The sequence below is a fragment of the Anas acuta genome, chromosome 1 (genome assembly GCF_963932015.1).
Source record: "Anas acuta chromosome 1, bAnaAcu1.1, whole genome shotgun sequence".
Classification (NCBI taxonomy): Eukaryota; Metazoa; Chordata; class Aves; order Anseriformes; family Anatidae; genus Anas; species Anas acuta.
The window spans coordinates 73,743,770-73,756,067 of record NC_088979.1 but is presented as its reverse complement, the minus strand read 5'-3'; the positions used below and the strand labels follow the sequence as shown (position 1 = coordinate 73,756,067).

The 12,298-nt window shown below is 38.8% G+C and overlaps 1 protein-coding gene across 3 annotated transcripts in view; it reads left to right on the top strand.

The window, feature by feature from the left end:
* The window catches only part of PUDP (pseudouridine 5'-phosphatase), a 77,896-nt gene that overhangs the window by 33,269 nt on the left and 32,329 nt on the right, over positions 1 to 12,298 (top strand). For all 3 annotated transcript variants that reach the window (XM_068682362.1, XM_068682353.1, XM_068682370.1), the window contains one exon: positions 3,936 to 4,165. In XM_068682362.1, the coding sequence (XP_068538463.1) occupies positions 3,936 to 4,165 (230 nt within the window). The remainder of the gene's footprint in view (positions 1 to 3,935; positions 4,166 to 12,298) is intronic.

Below are 12,298 nucleotides of genomic sequence, written 5' to 3'. Positions count from 1 at the left end.
GTATTATTAATTTTTGCTTCATAATGTATAATGACATTTTAGTATAAAATGTGATAACTAAAAAGAGGAGATAACTGAAAGTGAGAAGGCAGTGCATACTGTCTTCCTGGGTTTCATGTAAGGCCTTTGATACTGTCCTCCATAAGGTCCTCGTAGAGATGCTGTTGAAGTATGGGCTGGATGAGCAGACAATGAGGTGGATTGAAAAGGCTGGCTGGATAGCCAAGCCTGGAGGGTAGTGGTGAGTGGTGCAAAGTCTAGTTAGAGGCCAGCAACAAGTAGTATACCCCAGGGGTCAGTACTGGGTCCAGTCCTGTTTTAACGCCTTCATTAACAATCTGGATGATGGGGTAGAGTGCACCCTCAGATGATATGGAACTGGAGGGACTGGCTGGAGGGATGGCACCAGAGGGCCATGCTGCCATCCAGAGGGACCCCAACAAGCTGGAGACGTGGGTTGACAAGAATCTCATGAAGTTCAACAAGGAGAAATGTAGAGTCCTACAGGAATAACTCCAAGCACCTGTGGTCACCCAGCTGGAAAGCAGGATGACAGAAAAGGGCAAGTTCAACATGAGTCAGCAATGTGCACTTGCTACTAAGAAGGCTAACAGTATTCTTGGCTGCATTAGGCCAAGTGTTGCCAACAGGTCAAAAAAGGTGATCCTCCCCCTCTACTCAGCTCGATGAGGCCACACCTGGAGTGCTGTGTCCAGTTCTGGGGCTCCCAGTGCAAGAGACATACTGGAAACAGACCAATGTCAGGCTACCAGGTTGAACAAGGGAGTGGTGCATAGCTCCTTTGAGGATAGGCTGAGAGAGCTGGGACTGCTCAGTCTGGAGAATAGGAGGCTCGGGGGGATCTCATCAATGAGTATGAATACCTGAAGGGAGGATGCTGAGATGGCAGAGCCAGGCTGGGCTCAGTGGTGCCCAGTGGCAGGACAAGAGGCAGTGGGCACAAACAGTTTCTATCTGAACATCAGGAAACACTTTGCTGTGCAGGTTGAGGTTGCCCAGAGAGAGGTTTTGGAGTCTTCCTCCCTGGAGATCTTCAAAAGCTGCCTGGTGTGGTCCTGGTCAGCCAGCTTTAGGTGACTCAGCTTGAGCAAGGGGGCTAGACCGGATGATCTCCAGAGCTCTCTTCCAACCTCGGGGTTGGGGGGGGGGAAATCATGTAGAATACAATGTTGTAACAGCACATAAATAATTAGAAAGGAACTATTTTAGACAAACCATTTTAGCATAGCATTTTTTGGTTTCCTGAACTTTTGCACTTCATGTTTGTATTGGTCACTGAAAAGGAAAATGTGAGTTAGCCCAAGGATTTTGTTGTTGTTCAGGGTAAGTCTTAATTTAAGTTTCTCAGTTGATCCAGTATGTTAGTTGTTACTGTGGTTTCAGCAGACTCTAAAGAGAATGAAGAGCACATTAGGAGACTAGTGGAGGAATAATATTTCCTTCAAAAATGAAATAAAATAATGTATACATTCTATATGTTGCAACTTTCAGAAAAAAAAGTATTGATATCTTTTTTTTTTTTTTTTTCCAAAATGTGTTTGTGGTCTCAGGAGAAATCACTCCTTTCTCTTGGTTTAGGTTTTATTTTATTTTTTTTTCTCCCTCAGAGTTGCTAACTTCATTGACATTTGTGATTAATCCGTTTTTAACATGCTGATGTTTAAAGTTGATCCTCCTTTTTTGCTTCCCTACCTAAATTTAGCTTAGAATTCTTTTTACCTAATTTCTTTCCAGTAGCCATCAGTGTGTAACTATTGCATATGAAATGTAGTAAGCTTCTGTGTCTGTTTTCGATCTTATTAGGGATAGAGGAAAGAAACATCATTTACCTTTTTGATGATTTAAGATGAAAAGAGTACATTTGGAAATAAAGTATAACAAAGTAACATATATATTCCTGATCTTGTTATGATTTCTTGAAGGAAATGATGCTGTGCTCTAGGTTTGTCACTGTGTATATAGTACATCAAGACTGTATCCTCACGCTGGAAAAACGGGGAACCTTATTTCTTTTGTTCTTTCTTTTTTGTTGTTGTTATTGTTTTTAATCAATGACTGCTTGAAGACTAGAAGAAAAAAATGAATTGCTCCATGTAGCTGAACTTTCAGCGGGAGGGGTGTAGGATGGTCTGAAGAAGCGTAGCAGGTGTGTCCTTCTGTGGTGGATGGACCTTGATACCTTACATGGTAGTAAGTAAGTTAGAAGTTAGTGAGTTCACAAAAACTTCCATTGTACTTCTTCAGAGACATTGCGTTTTTGATTGGTTGTTTTTGATGTAACTGAAGTCTTCATTTGAAAATGCTTTATAGCTGTAGGTGAATTTAGCAACAAAGTACATGCCAGTGGAAGCTGCTTCTGTATCTTTTAATCAGTTCCCCATTTCCCCACCTGTTGGTTGTTGTTTTTTTTTTTTTTTTGAGAAAAAAAAGGCAAAAGTAAGGTACTAAAAAAGATATTATCTTCCTAATAAAGAATTATTAGGAATTAATACAGTAATCATATTAGTAATTCAGTGTGGTGGTAACTGTCTAGAGCTATATTGGTGATAATTGACTCAAACAAAAAATGGATTTTGTTGATGTATAGTTTTTCCAAAGAAATAATAAACACTGAATGAAAATATTTTTCTACTGCTGCTGTCTTCATCTTGCTAAGTTATGCAAGCTATTCTTCCATATGCAATTTATTTTTTTCTGCACAGCTGATTTTCCTATTGTATATTTATTTTTTTTTCTAATCTGTCTTGCTGTTTGCACATATTCAAGTAATCATTTTAAAGACATTTTTAAAGTGCATTTTCTGAGTAATATATATCTTTGCTGTCTGAAGGTGTTAGGGACAGCTGCATTCTAGCTCCCTTTTAGCTAGGACAGTCAAAAAGAGAAAGTAAACATGCACATAGACATATTTACACACTGGAATCATGAGAAGTGCTGAGGGAATATAAGAGAAAGAAATGACCCTGAAGAAATGACCTTTCAGCAACAGTGCTTTTCTGTAGCTGGCTACCTCCAATAGAAGTGTAGAGTAAACATATACTGACAGATGAGCTGAAGCTGTGGGACTGAAGAAAATTAGTTATCTGAAGAGAGGTAACCTGCATTCAGAATGCTGCTGTGAAGAAACATTGAAACCTTTGCACAAGAAACTCAAAACTTGCACTGAATAATGAAGCATGTTTCCTTCTTACATAGGCTGCCATGTTTCTACTTTTCCCTACATTAACCTTCACTAGAAGATTGGATCCGATTAAAGTTTCTACCTATTATGTTCAAGGTGTTCATTACTCTGGGTTCACAGCATCAATAGATAAAGCTCTGGTATTAACAACTGTGATTGACAACTCCTCTATTCTGCCCAGTTACTTTCTCTAGTAATTGCTAAAGAGAAACCGAGCACTCTTAGGGTTACCTGCTTCAGAAATTAAAGACTGTACCAGTCAGTGAGAAGAGCATGTTTTTTGACCTTGATCCATCTATCTATCTATGTATTTTTGTTTGTTTACTAGGAGCATAACTCCAGGTATATGTGTGAAAAGGAACTGTTTTCCTGTGTTTTTCTTCCACTTACAGAAAATTTGAAATAATGAACATATATAATGTTGAGAACTTTACTGAACGAGATTGGGATGGGTATACAATGATATTCAAGTAATCTTTGGCATATTTTGAGAAAAACATTGTGATGACAGAATAAATATATACCTTGAGGAATATTCTATGATCTTTGCATGGAGTAAGAACATTTCAGACATAACAAGAATTCTCTTTGACACTTAAATGATCAAAGTAAAATGTTATATTCAGTATGACAACATTGTTGAAGTATTGCCAAATGTGTTGTAATTAAGAAAAAATATTAATACGAATACCTATGGATATGCATATATACATATAATGTATTTGTCTTGCAGGGGTTGATAAGCTGATCCGGCATTTACACAAGCACAACATACCCATAGCTGTTGCCACTAGCTCAGCTGAAGTGACATTTCAGATGAAAACAGCCAGACACAAAGACTTCTTCGGTCTTTTTCATCATATTGTGTTGGGAGATGACCCTGAGGTGAAGAGTGGCAAACCACAGCCTGATGGATTTCTAGTTTGTGCAAAGAGATTTCACCCTCCTGCAGCTCCAGAGAAGGTAAGGAAGGGAGGGAATAAATGAACTGAAAAGTTAGGGGTATACTGTCCAGGCTATGTTTCAGTTTTATTTATTGATTGATTGACTATGATAAATGTTTAGGTTAAGATTTAGTACAAATGTTTGAAAAGTCAGCAACCTCTTTTTTTTTTTTTCCCCCGATGTTTGTATTGTTTAAGCTAGAGGTTGTTGGAAAGTGTCCCTTTCAGTGTATATAAAGTTTGTAATGCAGATTTCTCTGATTTACTGCATGGTACTATGTAGTAATAGGAAACTTTAATGATTTTTCTCTCTCTGCATAAATCTGCAAGCATAACTTCACTACTCAAAGTTCAGAAACAGTTATTTAAAGATAGATCAGTTTGCTTTTCATACTTCTGCAGCTGATTTACCTTTTAAATATCTAAACATTAAAGATACTTCTTTGTAAAGAGGGTGTATATTTTTCTAAGCCATCTCTTTCCTCTTGCATTCTAAATCTTAGAGATCGTATTTCTTTCTTTTTTTTTTTTTTTCCTGATTTAAAACCGATCAGTTTGAGCAATCTTTCTCAAGTAGTAGAGATGTGTAGATTCTCTCTCATATATAACTTTCCAGACTTGATTTTGAAATAGAAATCTGTAGGGAGAATATCTGAAAGATAAATTGGTAGTCAGTTAAAGTGATATGTTCGCTTATATTTCAAACTAAATTGCCATTCTTCTTAAAGTATTTTTTTTCACTTCTTGTCTATCCTGATGAAACATAAGTTCTGAAGTTTAGGAGTTTCATTACTACAGAAAAATGTATTAGATACTAATTTTTAAGAAACAACTTTAAGTGGGTTAGACTGTGATTACTGATTTCTCAGTAGGGTTGTTGAGAATAAATGTGTACACAAATATATATGGAACAATTAGCTAAGATTTCTCAGCCTTTCATGCTTTAAATTCTCATCCGGAGCCCAAATGGTATTTTTGCTGTCTGGGAATTGGTGAAATATGTTGCAGTGAATGTAGCATAATATGAACAGTGTTAACCATCTTTTTTTTTTTTTTTTTCTCTTGCACATCCTCTTGTCATTCTGTCTATGTGTATAAACTTCACTTGAAAAAGTTACCCCCAATATATTTGACCATATTCATGCAGATGACTGCTGTGTGGATATGTTAGGTTTTTGTGTGTGTAGGCCTTGTATGGTATATTCCAAATGCTGCAGAACTCTGCAGAATCTGAGTAGTAAGGCTGTAAATCTACAACAGAGTCCAGTAGTTATGTATTTAGAATATATTAATGCTTACCTGAGAGCAAATATTGGGAAGCAATAGCCCAGGATTTTGGAGAAAGTGAGAGGTGAGTTAAAAACACGTAGCAAAGTTTTGTTACACTGTTTTTGTAGTTCTCTCTTGCTCCATATTGAAACCGCAGCTTAATGTTGCTTTCATAGAAAATTATTCTTGCTTCTTTAACTGTATGTCCAGAGCATATAAGATCAAGTTATGCTCCTGTAATGCTGTGTGGCATCTCTTTTTGTGAAACAGGATGACAAAGGTGTTTATTGCATACATTTCAGTTGGTTGGAGGTGTTGGTGTAAGATGTTCTATAATTCTGAAAGCAAAAGAGCAAAAGGTATTGAGAATTGATATAAAGACAGGACATATTTGGTGACATATTTGGTGTCATATCTGAAGGACAGGAAAGGAAATGTAATGTCAGTGTTGGTAGTGACAAACGTTATTCATAGAATCATAAAAACATCCTAAGTTGAAAGGGACCCAAAAGGGTTATTGCATCCAACTCGTAGCTCCACACAGGAGCACCCAAAAATGAGACCCTCTGTCTGAGAGTGTTGACCAAATGCTTCTTGAACTCTAGCAGGCTTGGTGCTGTGACCAAGGCTCTTGGGGAGCCTGTCCCAGTGCCTGACCACCCTCTGGGTGCAGAACCTTTTTCTACCACCCAGCCTGACCCTCCCCTGTACCAGCTCCATGCCGTTCCCTCGGGTCCTGTCACTGACCCCAGAGAGCAGAGCTCAGTGCCTGCCTCATGAGGGAGCTGCAGGCTGCTATGAGGCCTTCCCTCAGCCTCCTCTGCTCTGGGCTGAACAAACCAATGGAACCTCAGCTGCTCCTCATATGTCTTGTCCTCTTCACCATCTTTGTTGATCTCCTTTGGAAGCTCTTTAATAGTTTTATGTCCTTTTTATACCGTGGAACACAAAACTGCACACAGTACTCAAAGTAAAGGTGTACCAGCAGGGTGGGATAATCCCTGCCCTTGACCGGCTAGCAGTGCTGTTGTCTGTTTTGCATCCCAGGCAATAGTTGGCCTATTTAGCTTCCAGGGCACACTGCTGGCTCACGTTCAACTTGCCACCAGCCAGAACCCCCAGATCCCTTTCTACAGGGCTGCTTGGCCTGCTAGCCTTTTGTCCCTCTGTCTGTATAGCCAGAGTTACCCCATCCTAGGTGCAAAATCCATCACTTGCTTTTGTTAAACTTTATATTGTTGTGTATTTATATTGTTGTGTATTGTATATTATATTGCTAGGACCTCTAATTTGTCATTTCTCTGCCCCTGATGGAGTCAACAGCTCCTCCCAGTTTAGTCATCTGCACATGTGAGGAGCCCAATATCTAGAGGGACAGCTTTCCCAATGCTCCTAGTTCATGTTTCTATTTCAGAAAGGTCACAATATGATTGTAATTTTAAGAGATAAAATCATGAAAACAAAAAACAAAACAATATAAAAAAATTAAAATACCCACCCCACATGCAAACAAGGTTGGAGATCATTTAATATGTACCTGGAGAGAACTTCCAGTTAACTTCCCACTAAAACAATCTAGTACACCCAAAAACTGTTAAGTGAAACACATCACATACCCACTGAGGATTATCAGGAGACATACTTCAAAACTGCTGTAATAATCCAAGCCAAAAATACAACATAGCTGTAGAAGACAAAATCCAGAACTTAGCCATAGTGATATATCAGCCTCAGACAGCCTTCTATAAGGATGCAGTTCTAAAATCAGATAAAAATGCATATGATGGCTTCTTTAGTATAACTGAAGGGGAGTAGAAGTTGTTCATCTGGGAATTTCTTAAATGTTGGCTTTTTTTTTTTCATTCTTTAATTAACTATGGATTTAATAAGCATAATGTTGACAACAGAAATTTCAAACAAGATACATACTGCAAATTCAGCCTAAGCCTTCCTGTCTTTTGATACATGAAGTTTTATATGAACACATTATTAACACATATGACACATAGTCATATGAATTATTAATTAAATCTGTCAGGTAATCAGAATATGATCTGCAGTTGAATACTAGAGTTTTTGTCTTTTACTAAATTAAAGTTTTTGTTTTATTTTAATATATGCCAAATTCTGCTTTAAAATACACAAATGAAACTTGTGTCCAAACCAGATGGAGCTGTACATATGTAACCTGAGAAACAATTTGTGCTTGAATATTTTAGATATTTCAGTCCATAGTGTTCCAAACATTGTTTTCCTTTTCATATATTTTATTTAGACTATTATCTACACACACACGCACAAAAATAAAAGTGTTTTTATCATCATTATTTCCCACCTTTATATGAACATAATTTGGATAACAAATTATTTCAAATTCTCTTAGAATTAATTATTTACTATTTTGCTATGGTTCAGATTTTTACAAAGGGAATCCCTTTTAAAGGAACCTTTAGAATGTGCTGCAAAAGCAGAGTTTCATTGATGACAGTGCTTTGAAACTTGGTATGTTTAGCTATACAGTTCACCAGCTTGATCTGAAAAAAAGTAAAAAAACAAAAGTGTTTTTGATAAATGATGGGTTTTGTTCCAGTTTGAATTAAAGAACTTAAATTACTTTAAAACATGCTTTTGGAATTTATAAATATTAGAATATTATTCTTTGTTTTTAATGAGCATCCTTTAAGAAACAAGTTTTAAAAACCTTTCTATTGCCATGTATGTATACTTAAAATGTACCAACTATCAGTTTTCAATGCTATCTTGAGGAAATTTTGTTTCATGACAATAAATTTTATGCTACTGAATAAAAATGGCTCTAGAGCTCAAACTTCAGACATTCTCATGAAAACATGTAAACATACTTTCAATATATTCATGTCATTAAAAGCACATGAATTAATTATTTATGTGCTTCAAGATGTGGAGGGTTAAGGCCTTTCTTTCCAATACTTTGGTTGTTTTGCATATACTTTTTCTGTAAAATAAAAGATCTCTCTAGTGGTGCAGTTAAAAACAAATACCATTTGTATCCTTCCTTTAAAAAGAAGAGAACGTTGGAGTAAGATAAGTGGTCATAACTCTCTTATGAAGAATCAGCCTGTTCTATTTAAAAAATTCCAAATGATTTAAACTTTTGTATTAATTTAAAACACTGTATTTCTTTGCGGTCTATTCCATTTCTAATTAATTAATTGATCCCACAGATATGAATAATCTCTGTACCAAATCTAGTGAGAGATCATTAAAAATTAAATGGCATTAGAATTTATGAGTCTCAGTGGACTCTGTGTCGTAGAAAAAAAAGAAGTTCAAAGAGAAATTTTTTCCTACAAAAGATGTGTTGAGAAAGTAATGGAAATTCAGAACATTGAGAACATGTTGCAATATTAGTCTATATTGTACAAGGAAAACAAAGGGTTAGAAGATGGATAAGACACTTAATGTGACCACCACTACTGTGAGCTTATGTAAAAAGTAGGTGTAAAAAAAACAAAATTTTATTTCTTATCCTTTCATCAGTGAAGTCAACATGGCTTCACTAAGGGCAGACTGTGCCTGATAAATCTGGTAGCCTTCTACAACGGGATTACAGCATTGGCGGATAGGGGAAGTGCAGCTGACATCATCTGCCTGGACTTGTGCAAAGCATTTGACACTGTCACCAATGATAAAAGCTATATATAAGCTGTATAATCTCTGTGGATGAGGGTGGACCACTCTGTGGGTAAGCAATTGTCTGGATGGTTACCCTCAAAGAATTGCAGTCAATGGCTCAATGTCCAGGTGGAGATCATTAACGAGTGATGTTCCTCAAGGCTTGGTATTGGGACTGGTGCTATTTAACATCTTTGTTGGTGACATAACACTGGGATTGAGTACACCCTCAGCAAGTTTGCCAATGACACCAAGCTGTGTGGGGTGGTTGACATGCTGGAGGGATGGGATGCTATCAAGAGGTATCTGGAGAGGTGGGCCTGTGCGAACTCCATGATTTTCAGCAAGGCCAAGTGCAAGGTCCTGCACCTGGACTGGGACAATCCCAAGCACAAATACGAACTGTGTAGAGAATGGATGGAGCAAATGGACTTGGTGTTGGTTGATGAGAAGCTCAATGTGATGAGCCAGCAATGTGCACTTGCAGCCCAGAAAGTCAACCGTATCCTGGGCTGCACCAAAACAAGTGTGGCCAGCAGGTTGAGGGAGTTGATTCCCCTCCTCTGCTCTGCTCTTGTGAGACTGCACTTGGAGTGTTGAATTTCGCTCCGGGGCCCCCAGCACGAAAAGGACACGGACATATTAGAATGAGTTCAGAGGAGGCCACAAAGATGATCAGAGGGCTGGAGCACTCTACACTCTCTCCTATAAAAACAGGCTGAGAGAGCTGGGGTTGTTCAGCCTGGATAAGAGAAGGCTCCAGAGAGACCTCATTGCGCCCTTTCAGTACTTAAAGTGGGCCTACAAGAAAGCTAGAAAGGGACTCTTTGTCAGGGAGTGTAGTAATAGGACAAGGGGTAATGGCTTTAAACTACAAGAAGGTAGATTTAGATTAGATATTTGGAAGGATTTTTTTTTTTTACAATGGGGGTTATGAGTCACTGGAACAGATTGCCCAGAGAAGCTATGGGTGCTCCGTCCCTGGAAGTGTTTAAGGCCAGATTGGATGGGGCTTTGAGCAATCTGATCTAGTGGGATGCATCCCTGCCTGTGGCAGGGGGGTTGGAATTAGATGGTCTTCAAAGTCCCTTCCAACCCTAACCATTCTGTGATTCTGTGATTTTTTTTTTTAAAGTATTATTATTTAAATTTTTCTTCTTTATTTTTCCATTAACTTCACCCTTTGTAATCTGTGCATGTAGTATACATATTTCAGTCATTATGGTTTTCAGATAACTAGTTATTTTATTAGTGGTGTTTTTGTTATTTCTTATGTATAGCTGGAGATTGAATTTATTAAGAGAACTCTAAATAAGGTACAGAAATTACAAAGGCACGAACAGTCATTCTGAATGGTGTATTGAGCTGTAAATTGGGATACCTGCTGTTGAAGTAATGTAATTCAGTCATCATAATCTGCCCCTTTTCCATTTTTTAAATAAATTGACATGTACTTTTTCTTGAATGTTTACAATTTGCAAATCAGACACTTTATTTTAGAAGTAACAAAAGCTTTAAATGCAAAAATGCATAGACATTTTTCAACGTAGTTCAAATGTGCATGAATAGTTGTCTCTTTAACCTTGGGTCTAGTCTTTTCTTTGAATAGGCCTACATTACCAGTTTTTCCTCATCTGAAATACTTTCACACACTTTAAACTATTGTGACATACCCATTCTCTGCTGTCTTGTCTCCTTGGACAGTTTTTACCAGCTACTTTGGCATATTGCTAGGTATGTGTTTTTTCTAGTGATATAGCCTGTGATTATAATGGTCATGGTACACCTGATTTTCAAAGCATTAGGCTGCAGTCAGTGGCACAAATGAAGTGGCATTTGTAGTAGATGACCATTGTTCAATGTGTGTTGTGTGCTGTACAGAAGCAAATGCTGCTTGTGCCAGTGGCCACTTGTGGAGTAAGAGAGGAGAATGTTGTTCCACTACTCATTCCACTACCCCCTCAAGCTGCTGGTATATTTCTGAGTAGAAGGCAGAATTTGGGCCTTTTCTTCTGAAGCCATTTGACTTTCTTGTCTGTACTGATGTAATTACCACTCATTATTGAATTCAGATGAAGGTGTTAGAGTTAGAGCCTATGTCATCTGATTTGTTGATGCTGATTCCTGCATAGCCAGGCAGTTAGAATACCCTTGTTGAAGGTATGGGGCAGCTAGATTCTAACCTTATGGGTATGTGAGCCTTATGGGTATGTGATGGTGGGAGATGTGGTGGTTGGAAAATGTCTTGGGCAGAGTGACCATGAAATGGTAGAGATCTCCATTCTTGAAGAAGCCAGGAAGAGGACTAGTTAAACCATTGTATTGGACTTCTGGAGGGCCAGCTTTGAACTGTTCAGGACACTGGTTGGTAGAGTCCCTTGGGAGGTGGTTCTGAAATGCAGAGGAGTCCAGGAAGGCTGGGCACTCTTCAAGAAGGAAATCTTAATGGCGCAGGAGTGGTCTGTCCCCACGTGCCCAAAGACGAGGTGGCGTGGAAGAAGACCGGCCTGGCTCAACAGAGAGTTGCAGCTTGAGATTAGGAGAAAAAAGAGGGTTTATAATCTTTGGAAAAAAGGGTGGGCCACTCGGAGGACTATAAGGATGTTGCGAGGCAGTGCAGGGACAAAATTAGAAAGACCAAAGCTCATCTGGAGCTCAATCTGGCTACTGCCATCAAAGACAACAAAAAATGTTTTTACAAATACATCAGTGCAAAACGGAGGACTAAGGAGAATCTCCATCCTTTACTGGATGTGGGGGGAACTTGGTTACAAAAGATGAGGAAAAGGCGGAGGTGCTTAATGCCTCCTTTGCCTAAGTCTTTAGCGGCAAAACCAGTTGCTCTCTGGATACCCAGTACCCTGAGGTGGTGGAAGGGGATGGGGAGCAGAATGTGTCCCTCACTATCCATGAGGAAATGGTGGGCAACCTGCTATGACACCTGGATGTACACAAGTTGATGGGGCCAGATGGTATCCACCCGAGGATACTGAGAGAACTGGCAGAGGAGCTGGCCAAGCCACTTTCCATCATTTATCCGGGCTGTCAGGGAAGGTCCCAGTTGACTGGCAGCTAGCAAACATGACGCCCATCTACAAGAAGGGCCAGAGGGCTGACCCGGGGAACTATAGGCCTGTTAGTTTGACCTCAGTGCCAGGGAAGCTCATGGAGCAGATTATCTTGAGTGTCATCACACAGCACTTACCGGGCAACCAGGCGACCAGGCCCA